Raw genomic sequence first — 12,264 nt, forward strand, 5'->3', positions numbered from 1 at the left:
TGCTCTAGGATTCAGCATCTGAACTTCTTGCTGAGAGCCACTACGTACCTGTGACGTTAGCACTGGCCTCTCTCTACTCGTCTTCCAATCAGTATCAGTAGCAGCAAGCAGGGTCTACTACCAATGCCAATAGTTTGGATGCCGACCTGGTTATCCATATAATCCCACATGGCGAGGTTTACGACCTTTCGTGTTCGACCTTCAGGCAGGAAAAACGAAGAAAGGACAATACGTCCAATCGTTTGCATCTGCCATTGGCTGAGGCACTGAGCCCTTCAAACTTAAATGTGGAAACCCATACGAGTGTTGGATCAACTGCGAATTCTTAAGACTGAATCCACAATGCCAAGTGCATGTACAGACTACACAAACAACAAAGTATAATCTGTGATATATAAATAAAAAGAAACATTTTATCTGTAGGAAGAGGAACCAATGAGTCTTCAACCGTACTACAACCTTAGCGGGTGATTTGAGCGGGCTATTCTGGAAGAGGGGCACTGCTGGATTCAGTCCGGCAATAGGCGGCTGCCCGTGCTCCTCCAGCCTCCTTAGCCCTGTTATGGTGGCCATTAGCCTCTTTTGTTGTTGTTATCGTCTTCCTAGCTAGTTATAGGTCGTCTTTGCCTAAGCGTATAATCCCTGCATGATGTAATCAGCCGGTCTTTGCATAAGCGTATAATCCCTGCATTATGTAATCAGCCGCTTTAGCTTGCCTAGGCGCGATGGTGTGGTCGCTTATAACTCTTTTCTCTTAATGAAATAACGTGTTAAGGCGTGTTCTCGAAAAAATAAAAAGAAACATACATGGCCTGATGAACTTCTTGCTTGCAATTAGCGATCCTCAGCTGCGAGATTTCTCATATGGCACATGAGAAGATTAAATGAAGAAACCAATAAAATAGGATGGATCATGTCATCAGGGTGCCATCTTAAAGAAACTGGGAAGGCAAAAGACTATCAGTGACGCGTAGCTCAGTATAATATTGGTAACTTTTATCATCTTATAGCACAGGTGCTTGAAACGTACACATAATTCACAAAAGTACATCACTAATAAAGCAAATCTTAAAAAAACATAACGAATCACTACAGAAAATAGGGCCAAAATTTCAAACTACATGAAAAACATGCTAGGTAACAATGGCATGCATTCGTTAGCTGATAGTTCTGGGATACATATATACTGAATTCACCAGTGTTCCTATCAAATGACATCAAATTTGGGGCAGTACAATACACAAGTGTATTAATGCAGTTGTGCAGCGCTTCTCCAATCCTACTTTGAATAAGTATTCGTAGAATCGACCATCAAAAAGCCACAAATTAGTTAAACAGTTCCCTACGTGTATGGCTGTATCTTGCACTAGGGTCTTGTTGACCGTTGTACCTGCACATCTTTGTCAAAGAACTTACTGCTTTAAAATTTTCCTTTTGAAAATTGTTAATTTTCTCGATACATATGAATGCAAGCCAACATACGTTGCCTAGCTACCTTCTTTAACAAGTAATATGCCAGAATCCGGACCCCTACTGGGCCTACTCTTTCCCTTTTCCATGGAGGAATAACTTGAGCTACCAGCCTGCTAATTCCACTATTCCCATGCATCTAGCTTGGACTTGGGTTACTGGTGGGCTCCATCTGCACCCTCGTAATCAGGCCCACAACTCATTGGCGCGAACGATGCCATGGCTACCCACATGGCCCTCCCACAGGCCTTCTCGCCATCTCCCCATTCCCGCCAAATCTTAGCGCCATCTCCGACTCGGTAACCCGTCCTCTATATGTCTTGCTCCTGATCCTTGTCTCCTCAACTAAACCCCCAAGCCATACCATTCCGACATCACAATCATCCCCGAGATGGATGCCATCACGCCATCGAAGAAGGCCAAGACCATGGCGACAATGGCCATGCTGCAGATGTTGAGGAATGTCACTTTGGCCGACAGGGGTAGATCCAAAAATATATATTATTAGTGTCACTCCTATTAGAACATGATGTCATTACTTATTTATAAGTATACTTACTAATTATGCTTAGAGTTTTACCTAATGTTAATAGAAAGTCATTGGTGTCACTTGACACCAATGATTACATGCTGGATCCGCTCCTACTGGCTGACCAGATTCTACCACCAGAGAAGCCCGCACAAACGGTGGTGGTGGCTGCGGCGTTGGCCATGGAACAGATCTGGACATCAGAGAAGTCAGAGCAGCAGCCGAGGCCTCGTAGCCGGAGCATGGCATTCTCCATCAAGGGGGTATGTCGGGCAGCTCTCGGGCTACAGAGGCGAGGAAGGAGGATGAGCTCGAGTTCGTGGAGCGGGAGCTCGGTGTTGGCGTCGGGCCCGATAGGAGTCCAGTTAAGTGCAAAGCTAGCCGAAGTCAAAGCTGCCGAAAAGGTAAAGATCTGTAATTTGGACGCAATTCTGGATCTAGTCACGTCCTATTTACGCCCAAAAATCGTCACTTGTTTCGTAGTCTCTGACCGTTCTTACGAGAACCCCTCGTAGATTCTTTTCTGCAGCAGTGCTAATTTTTGTGCCCCCAAACTGATATTTTTTTAGTTCCAGTGGAAGAAAAGGACCTTTTATGATAGTTTGAGAATTCGTTGCGAATTCATTGATGTGCACAGTATGATTAATGGGGATCGAATGATGTTGCCATATTTTAAGAATTGTATTGGAGTAATTGATGAAACTCACATATTAACGACACCACATGTATGAGATTATGTAAGATACATTGGTAGAATAGGAACTCCAACCCAAAATATGATGTTGGTGATTGATTTTGACATGTGTTTCACATATATGTATCTATTGGTCGGTCAGGATCCATTCGTCAAGTGATGGTGAGTTGAAACAAGTGAGCCGGAAAGAAAGTAGTTGCCCCGATGCGCTGGGTGAATAGAATATTATTTGGTGTGTTGTTGAGTCACATGGCCGTTCGACAATTCATCCAGCAACGAGCAAATACAACAACCTGTATTAATCACACATTTGATCGTTGTATCAAAAATCTGCTATGTATATGCATACCTGAACTTATCCATAGACCACTGGTGTACTAGCCTACTACATACAAAGCAGAACAGCCATAGACATGGATAACTCCTCTTCAGCGAGTTTCACAAATTTGCTCAGCTCCTCAAACTTTAGTTCGGACCCACGATATGCAAGCACTGGAACAAGACTATCCCTTTTATTAACAAGTATAATGGAATCTACAATGATATCAAGAGCACATATGCCAATGGTCAATCTGAAGATCAACTTCTTCAACTCATGGAGAAAGTTCCTGCAAAGTACAAGCCAGTTATGAAAAAGAAAAGACCCTTTGGATTGGAACATTGGTGGAGACAGGTGAAGAACCAACCCAAATGGGGTAGAGCTTACCCACAATTGAACAAATGCACAAGAGAGCTAGGCTGAATGCATTAGGTGCCTACACTTCTTCAACTCAAAAAACTGATGGTGCAAATGTTGAACCTCATCGACCGCCAGGGCAGAAGTTAGCCAAAGCTGAAAGGAAGAGCAAAGGGAAAGCTCAATCGCAATGTTCAGAATGAAGTAGCTTTACAGAAGAAAATTTGCAGGTATTCAATGAACTTCAATTACGGAAGTCGATTGCTGCTGAAAAAATGGCCGAAGCTGCAAAAGCTCAAGCTGAAGCAGACAAAGGTAAGGCTGCAGCTGAGCAGGAAGCAAAGGTAGAAAAAGTAGGAAAATACATGCAATTACTGGACAAAGACACTTCAGATTATGATGATATTGCCAAGGCACGACATCAACAATACTGGATTACTTAGCTAGCGACATTTTTAGTTGAATCAATCTTATCATAGTTGAAATGTACTAGCTAAAATGTACTAGTCTTCTTTTAAATTTATGCTTTCAATTTACTTCATATTTATCTAGTGTTGAAAAACCAAGTTGAAATATGTCTTGGTTTTCTTGTGATGAGTGATTGACATTTTCATTTATTTGATTTGATGATCTTCAGTTTTGCATGAGCTTTGATGTGATTTAAATTAATTTGAGATTTCATTTGAGCATATTGATTATAGACTAATTGGAATTAGAGTTGGAGATATGTGTTTGCTTGTCTCATGGTGTGCAGTTGATGAATGCAACTTGGCGGTCGACGGCGGGATGATCGGGGCCAAGCGGAGTGCTTGGTGCCAGACGATCAAGGAGGTCGGACAGAGTCAAGGGTGATCCTAGCTAAACACATGGAGGTCAAGCAAAGCATTGAAGGCGGATAGAGACAGCGTGTTGACAAAGTCAAGCGAAGGGGATGCCGGTGCAAGTGACAAGGTGGCTCGAGGGATTGGGAGAGGGAGAGACTTACTGGCGGTCAGGATCGTATGACGGAGTACACGCGTCGATATCGAAGCGCTTGCTTAAGGTGTAAGCAAGGTGGTGAGTCACGCTTTGAGAAGCGTGCAGGCGGTTTCGCGGTTTGGTCTTAAAACCGTGTGAGGACTGGAGGAGTATGTGGCACCATCGCGAAGCTTGCGTTAAGTCGAAGCTAAGTCGTGAAGGCGCCGCAGCCATCCGATGAATGGAGAAGAAAATAGACCAAAATACCCTCGGTGGTAGGTAGGAGTGCACTACAAGAAAATAATATTTTAGGGAAAAACTAGGAAACTTAAGGGCTAAGTTTTCTAGGCCTATAAATAGAGGAGTAGGGCTAAAGAGAGCTTTGAACCAGCCACTTGAGCTCCCTTGTGCCACTCATTTGAGAGCCTTATAGCTAGGTTTTTAAAGGAGAGAAGGATGAGTGCTTAGCCTATGTAATAGGTGAGAGTTTTGAGAGATAAATTTTTGTAATTCGCCTAAAATGGGGCTGATCTCTTTGAGTAATTTAGTTTATGTTTCTGCATATGTTTGAATTCTCCTCCTTCTAGTTTCCCTCTATTGGTTCTCTTTCAAGTTTGCAAGTTTTTCGATTTTCGGTTTTGATTTTCGTTTTGGTTTTTGGGATGAAATTTCAGCACCTTGTGAGATCATTCTTCTTGTTGCTAGAGGCATAAAAACTCACATACGAGTGTATGCTCATGGGTCTTGAGTACCCTTGCCTCTAGATCATCAACTTGGAGAGGTTTCTTGCTCGATGATCTTTTTCTTTGAGCTGCAATATTTCACCTTTGCAGGGTTGTTTTTCTTGATACTAGTGGCTTAAACACTCACATACTCATGTATTTGAGCGAGTCTTGAGCCCCCTTACCACTAGACTATCATCTTGGAGGATAACCTTATCCGGTGTTCATCTTATCTAGTTTCTTTGGAAGTTACGAGTTTTTGTACACAAAGACACATGGAATGGTCTTGAATGGAACCTATAGTTCATATTCCATCTGTGGAGTCATGTTGCTATGGAAGTAGTCTTCTTGCTTTGTCTCTCTAATTCTTTTGCTTCCGCTTGAGCGTTTTGAGGTACGTTGGGTGAGAAATAGGAAAAGATCATCTATTTCGAAAGAAATTTGTTGAGATGACCATTCACCCCCTCTAATCGTCATTCTCGTTCCTATAAATATGTACTGCTCTACTCTATCCATCCACAGTATATTCTACATACTAGTGCTCATAGCTCCAGAAATCAAAATTACTTGCACAACAATGATGAGAGAATTAGTACTAACCTGGAGTCCACTGGGTTCGTCCCCACGATAGTGCCCTCAGTCTGCTCCGTCCCTATCTCCTCCCGGCTTGACCGCACATCGCTGTCGACTGCCAGGACATCACTATGGTGCTGCACTGCTGCCTCCCGTGGCCTCGTCCCTGGCGCCGCTGTCAGTCGGCCAACTCACCGATTCTACCGGATCCGTGAGGGAGAAGTGCTACGAAGCCAGAATCTAGTGGAGGGGCTTTGATCATGTGGGAGATGGAGAGATTTGGGAGTTTTTTTTTTCTACAGCTGGTGACGGGAAGAAACCGTGCGAGAGGGGGATTGTTTTGCGCGCGAAGGAAAGCGGAGAAGAAAGCGGTGGTTGAGACGATCTGCCGTATTTTATTCTTGAGTGGCTTTATGCTGTTTGGTTAGGGCTAAATAGAGCTGGGACTTTGGGCTGTGTTTTTTGGCCGGTCTAAGTATGGCACGACTCGGTTAAGTCCAAGCACGATCCGGCACGAGTATAGATGGGCCGGACCTTGATATGAGGCATGACGGGCGGCCCGGTCCAGCATAAAATATGGGATGTGCTTGAGCTGGCCCGGCACAAAAATAGCCCGATGCACAATGATGATTATATATGTGTAGACTTGGTGATAGTATGTGTGCAAACATGGTGGTCCAACCTTTGTCACCTCAATGTTCAAGCCCACATGTGTGTGGACATGGTCGAACCCTTATCAAAACAGTGACATTGAAAGAACCAGTTGATAAATTCGTGATGGTTTACAGTACAACAGTATTTATATTAGTCAAAGATACAATACTCCACTCCACTATCCTCGAGCCCAGTGGTTATACCATCCAACAGCTGGCAAATAGACACGGGCTCAACAGCGACCAAGAAATCTTATGTGTTCAAAACGGTATCGGGTCCGTGCCAACCCGGCCCGATGAGGCCCGTCGTGCCTTTGGGCCGGGCCTAGGCCTAGCTGGAGGTGACTCGGGCCAGCCCGACCCAGCATGAACAACACCTCAGGCCGTCCTAGCACAGCCCGAATGGCCCGAGGCCCAAAGGGGGCAGGCCAGGCTGGCCCGACCTGGCAAGTCCTAGCTCTAGGGCTAAAGGAGCTAAGTTAAATTTTGCCTGTATTCTGAAAATATGATTTTTATTTAGTTTAAATTAAAATTTAGTTATGTTTCGAAAAAAATTTATTCAACTAAAATTTTTCTATAATGTTTCTGGACAAATTTTGGACGGTCAAATTATCCACCAAAATTATTGATCGGTCAAATTTTGACTTAACCTCAAACTAAACGCTATTTTGACGATCAAAATTTGATATTGTTCTGACTTAACCTCTGATCAAAATTTGGCTTAACTTGTTAGGATAAAAACCAACAGTCTTATATTTTATTTTTGGCATCGATGCTGACAGAGAAGGAAAACCATTTAAAGCATCATCAGGACGTGTTCTGAAGCCTCATCTACACTTTAGTTGCTCTAATGCCTGGTTTGTTTTAACTGAGACCATGTATTGTGATTCACAATTTGTAATATGAAATAAATAGGATCTTATTATTTGCTAGATTATGATTTATAATCTATAAGCTAAAATAAATACTAGATACTCTAGATCACAACTTTAGATTATAATAATAATTTAGCAACCTAGATCCTATCAGATTATACAATACAATCTAAAATCTAAGCTATTGCTGAAACAAACCCATCCTAACTTTGCTCGCCAAGGTCAGAATGGACTTATCAACTCGTGACGTCAGCGCTTACGTGTCTCGTCAAAGAAGGCAATTGCTCTGACGTGTGCGTGCCAGCTCTCGGAGCTATCTGGATTTCGGAGGAACTGGCTCGAGGTTTCGTGGCCTGGCCTGCGGTTGAATCTGAACCGTTCATTTGTAGATGGACGGGGCAGATAGAGAAAACGGCAGCCGCCCCAACAATTCGAGAGCATCCTAAAAAAAAATCGAGAGCGAGTTCCTTGTACGCTACAACTCCAGACCAAAGTCTCGGCGTGGGAGCTAGGGTTTCCAAATCTGTGCGAGGGAGGAGGAGGAGTGCAGGGAGGGGGAAGATGATTGAGGTGGTGCTCAACGACCGGCTGGGGAAGAAGGTCCGGGTGAAGTGCAACGAGGACGACACCATCGGCGACCTCAAGAAGCTGGTGGCGGCGCAGACGGGGACCAGGCCCGAGAAGATCCGCATCCAGAAGTGGTACAACATCTACAAGGACCACATCACCCTCGGGGACTACGAGATCCACGACGGCATGGGCCTCGAGCTCTACTACAACTAGGTGCTCTGCCTCTGCTTGCCCCCCTGATTCCGCTTTGATTCTGACTGTTCACCTTCGTTCCTGCTCGCCGGACCTAGTTCTCGGTTGGGTACGCTAGAACCTGGGTTGGTCACCGCGAATATCTAATAGTGAGGGTTTGATTTCGGGCGTGGATGCGTACTAATTTCAGTTCCCTTCTTCTAATTAGTCTCTGCGCTTGGATACATTGTAGTCCATGGCCTACTGGTTAGGAGGTTTCATTTGGGGACAGGGATGTAGTGATTCTTCTGCTTGTCGTTTTCTGGGTTTGGCATATGGTGAATAGCTGAACTCTGATCGATTATTGGTGAGTTAATTAGGAGGGTTATTTTTGGGTAGCAGTTGTACATTCTTCAGCTGCTATGTACATGATATTATAATTTGCTTTATTGCATAGTCTGAATTTCAAATTGCGTACAGTCATGGAAATTTTTAGTGATTGAGAGCAGGTAACTTGTTGTGTCAAACATGTTAGTGGATGCTGCAGCTTTTTGGGGGCGTGTTCTCATATCCATTTGGAGGGGTTTGATTTGGGCCACAGTAATGTAGTAATTTGTCTAGTCAACATTTTCGGAGTTTGTCTTATGTTGAATAGCTAATCCCTGATCGATTTTTAGTGCACTGGAGGGTTATATTTGGGTGCCTTTTGTACATTCTTTGGTTGCTAACATGATATTTTGCGTTGTTGTATAGTCTGAATTTCATATTGCGTATTTGATGGCAATGTCTAGTGATTGAGAGCAGATAACTTGTGTCGAATTCGGCATCAGATTATAGTATTCTGCAGCTGTTGGAGGGCATATTTTCATGAAGAAATATCAGGTGCACAATACCATATTGGTGAACATAGGCACAAACTCAATCACATCCCTCGGATCTAATCTGAGCGGACCATGTTGGAGGTGGAGTTTCCCTATTCCACTTGGGCGGGCTTAGGCCCAATCTGACTTGGTCAATACATAACTGGGACGGGGAACTCCCATCTCCAACTTGGGCCACTGTGATTAGATACAATGGATGAGATTAAGTTTGTGCATATGTTCACCAATATGATCTTGTGCACTTGATACTCCTTCCATTTTCGTATCCAATTTGAGTCTCTATGCCCAGTTAAATTCTTGATCTGTGAACTATGCAGAGCTGAGTCTCAATCAAATAGGGGTTGAGAACTATGTCCACTGCTTGGCTGTCATTGAATTATTGCATCCCTGACTTTGAGTTATTTTGCTGGTGGCTACAAGATATTTCGAGATTGTATTATGATTATTTTTCTTAAGTATTGCTATGCCCATTTTGGTTGCACGTCTTGTGTGTGTGTGTGTGTGTGTGTGTGTGTGTGTGTGTGTGTGTGTGTCTTAACTTGTCCTCTAGTTATGCTTGTTACATTTTTGTTGGGGTTTAGCTTGGTGGTGTTTTTGCTGATACTTAGAAAGGGCCATATGGTGCATTCTTTTCACTGGGATTGTATTCAATAGCTGGTTCTTGATGTACCCAAAACTCTCAAACATCTTGAAAATTCAATTGATTGATTGGTGCATGCTACTTTTTTAGACCTTGACACTGCTTATTTGTGGGGACATAATGTCAATGTGACCCAATTCATATCATGGTTATATTGACCGCATAATGCTGTAGTAATTGCTGAGGATATATATACTTGATTGTTTAGTTTGTTGAAGCTTTTACCTTTACAATTTGGTCTACAATCTCTACCCAGTTTTTCTGAATGTTTTGCTAGGACCATCCATTGTGTAAAATTTGCAGGTTATGAATATTAATTTGAGACGTTTGAGTGAACCTTTGTTTGGGGGTTCTGGTTTGTTGGCTACTTGGAATATTATCCGCTTCAATTGTTTTGCTATGAGAAACCTTCTGCTGTTTGGTGGTCTGATAGCCTAAATGCTAGATTTGTAAAGCAAGCAGACTAGTTAACCCAAAACATGTCATGAACTGATAATTTAGAGCATGTCACGGTTTGAGTAATACCAATTAATATAAAATCATGTCTACTAAGCTTCCAGGGGAAAAAATCCTGTCATTTTAAATTGTAAAAGATGGCTCATTCGTATTGCATAAGATGTAAGTGAAAACTTGAAAGACAATAGCGAAAGAATCTGCTTACATGATTCTATTCTGACCTGATAATCTGGATTAGTTTGCACCTGTTCTTTAGTTATGTTTTGTGATCGCTCACTTGCTACATCATTAGGTTATCACCTATTGAGTTGTAGGTAAGGAATTATCAATTGCCATTTTGGCAAATTTTGTGAGTTGGAGCTTGGATCTAATTGAAATGCGGATTAAGTAATTGGATAGAGTGATACGGGCCTTACAACATCGTCTACTATCTTTTGTTTCTTCAATTCTGGTGGTACGGCTCAACCCTATGTTGTGTGCCTCCTTTTGGTATGTACCAGACTAGCATATCACTTGTCCCAGTAGCTTATTCCTATTTGAACATGGTGGTAATAATGTTCTGGTCTTTCTAACAGAAATCTGGCTGGCTTTGCTTGATTGTCAGGCTGTCAGCTTTTGATCACATTTCACTGTAGTAAACTTTTTGGCTGAGCAGCACATCATATAATGTGCTGGAGCTCGGGATTTAAAACTTGATCACTGGTTGCTGTTTTTTGTTAACAAATTGTTTTGCTGTGGACATCCGCGGATCTGAACGCTTTAGGCTACTGGCCATCTTGTTGATGCTTGAATTCCAGAATGCTGCTGTGAACTTTCGGTGCACATTTGTCAGCGCAAACTACTTACACATCTTGTAGATTTCCCTGATATTAGCATGCAGTCATGTAATTGTGCTCCTTTTGTTAGAATAGTTCACTTTTACACGGCTGTTTATGACTTGCTGCGACATATTCTTTTCACCTCCACTAATTAACTATCGTTAAATTGTAATGCAGGTTGATCTGAATTCTCTAGTCATGGGTGCGATCTCATTGGTGCTATTCCAGTCGCAGTGCCGCAACCTCATATATAATCAACTCCATCAAGCTATGTAGCACTACATTGCTGTGCCGAACTACCAATGACTATCGACCGCTTGCATAGTCATATGACCAAACTTGGTGTGCTGCTATTCGTAGACTATAAATATATACATGGTGCTTAACTTTGGTTGTGATAATCCCAATCCTATGTCATGCAAATCATGTTAAGTCCTTTAGGCCCTGTTTGGATTGGAGGAATTCCAAAGGAAAGCGATCCTGTGGAAAGTTTCCGAAGGAGTCCTTTCGGACGGAGGAAAGACAACTTCCAATCCTGAGGAACTGCTGGCTTCCCTGTACGAAACGCAGAAAACGAAACATCCACTGAAAACTCTTGGAATTTTTCCTGCGAACTGAGAGCGCGTGGGGAGGTGCTAACCACTATATTAATATTAATCTCGTCGTCGCGCCGCAACAGGTTGCCTGCGCCGCCGCTCGCATCGCTCGAAACCATGGTCCCCTCCCAAGCATCCATACCAAGCTCTGCCGCCATGAAACTTGCGCTCTCCAACGGCGTGATGCAGCACCAGCTCTATTTGTGAAAGCCGGTGCCAGTCAGTGGAAACGCCAGATCGATCGGGATGAGGAGCAAAGCCGTGGAGACGATTGGAAAGGGGATGAGCCTGGTTGTGTCGATGAGAACGAACAGGGAGCTGGACCGGAGGGGTTGGATAGGACGTAGCAAATTAACTTTAAGAAATCTTAGATCTAAAGTTATGAGTAAATTAAGGGTATTTAATTGAGCTATCGATTTTTATTTTGAATTAAAAATAAAAATTTAAACCATTTTATTTTATCATATAAACTACAAATCTAAGTAGCTAGAGTTATGCTAAATAGTCCTTAAGAAAAAAGCCCCTGTGTTTTTTTATTTTTTCATCAACTTAGTTAAAATAAAATAGGCATACATGTCAGTTACATATGAACAAGAAAATTGAGCCTCATTAACCTAAGCAAACAAACTAAGTGTTATTACAATTCCTGTGTTCTAAACGTCCATTCTTACAGAATTTATGTGTTTTTCATTCCTCCGTTTTGCCAATCTCTCTGCTTTACCAATTCACGCATGCCCCATTATGCTTTGTACTTATTCCTCCGTCCTAAACACGTTCTTATTCTGCTCCTGCTTTGTACTTCATTCGGTGCACATTTGTCAGCGGAAACATCTTACGCACCTAGGATCTCAGCGTAAGGGTCTGTTCGTTTAGGCTCTTGTTTTTGATTTTTTTTGAAAAACTATGTTTTTTAGTTTTTCTGAAATATTGTTTTTGGATTTTAGCTGTTAGTTTTTACAATAAATTTTTAACTTCTCAGCACA

General features: G+C 42.5%; 1 protein-coding gene and 1 long non-coding RNA gene across 2 annotated transcripts; one reads left to right on the forward strand and one right to left on the reverse strand.

The window, feature by feature from the left end:
* Window positions 1-2,896: 2,896 nt before the first annotated feature.
* Window positions 2,897-5,762, reverse strand: LOC133905300 (uncharacterized). Its single transcript, XR_009907599.1, has 3 exons — window positions 5,649-5,762; window positions 3,400-3,525; window positions 2,897-3,301 (listed from the first exon to the last, which is right to left on the reverse strand). It is a non-coding gene; the product is annotated as an uncharacterized LOC133905300 (long non-coding RNA).
* A 1,826-nt stretch (window positions 5,763-7,588) lies between these two features.
* LOC133904874 (ubiquitin-like protein 5) lies at window positions 7,589-11,086 on the forward strand. The gene is made up of 2 exons (XM_062346502.1): window positions 7,589-7,932; window positions 10,863-11,086. The coding sequence occupies exon 1, from the start codon at window positions 7,711-7,713 to the stop codon at window positions 7,930-7,932; it is 222 nt and encodes a 73-aa protein (XP_062202486.1). The 5' UTR covers window positions 7,589-7,710; the 3' UTR covers window positions 10,863-11,086.
* Window positions 11,087-12,264: the final 1,178 nt, after the last annotated feature.

Source organism: Phragmites australis, chromosome 22 (assembly GCF_958298935.1).
Source record: "Phragmites australis chromosome 22, lpPhrAust1.1, whole genome shotgun sequence".
Classification (NCBI taxonomy): domain Eukaryota; kingdom Viridiplantae; phylum Streptophyta; class Magnoliopsida; order Poales; family Poaceae; genus Phragmites; species Phragmites australis.

Excerpts from the sequence above, each read along its gene's own strand:
- LOC133904874 (XM_062346502.1), top strand. The coding sequence starts at position 7,711 with ATGATTGAGGTGGTGCTCAACGACCGGCTGGGGAAGAAGGTCCGGGTG.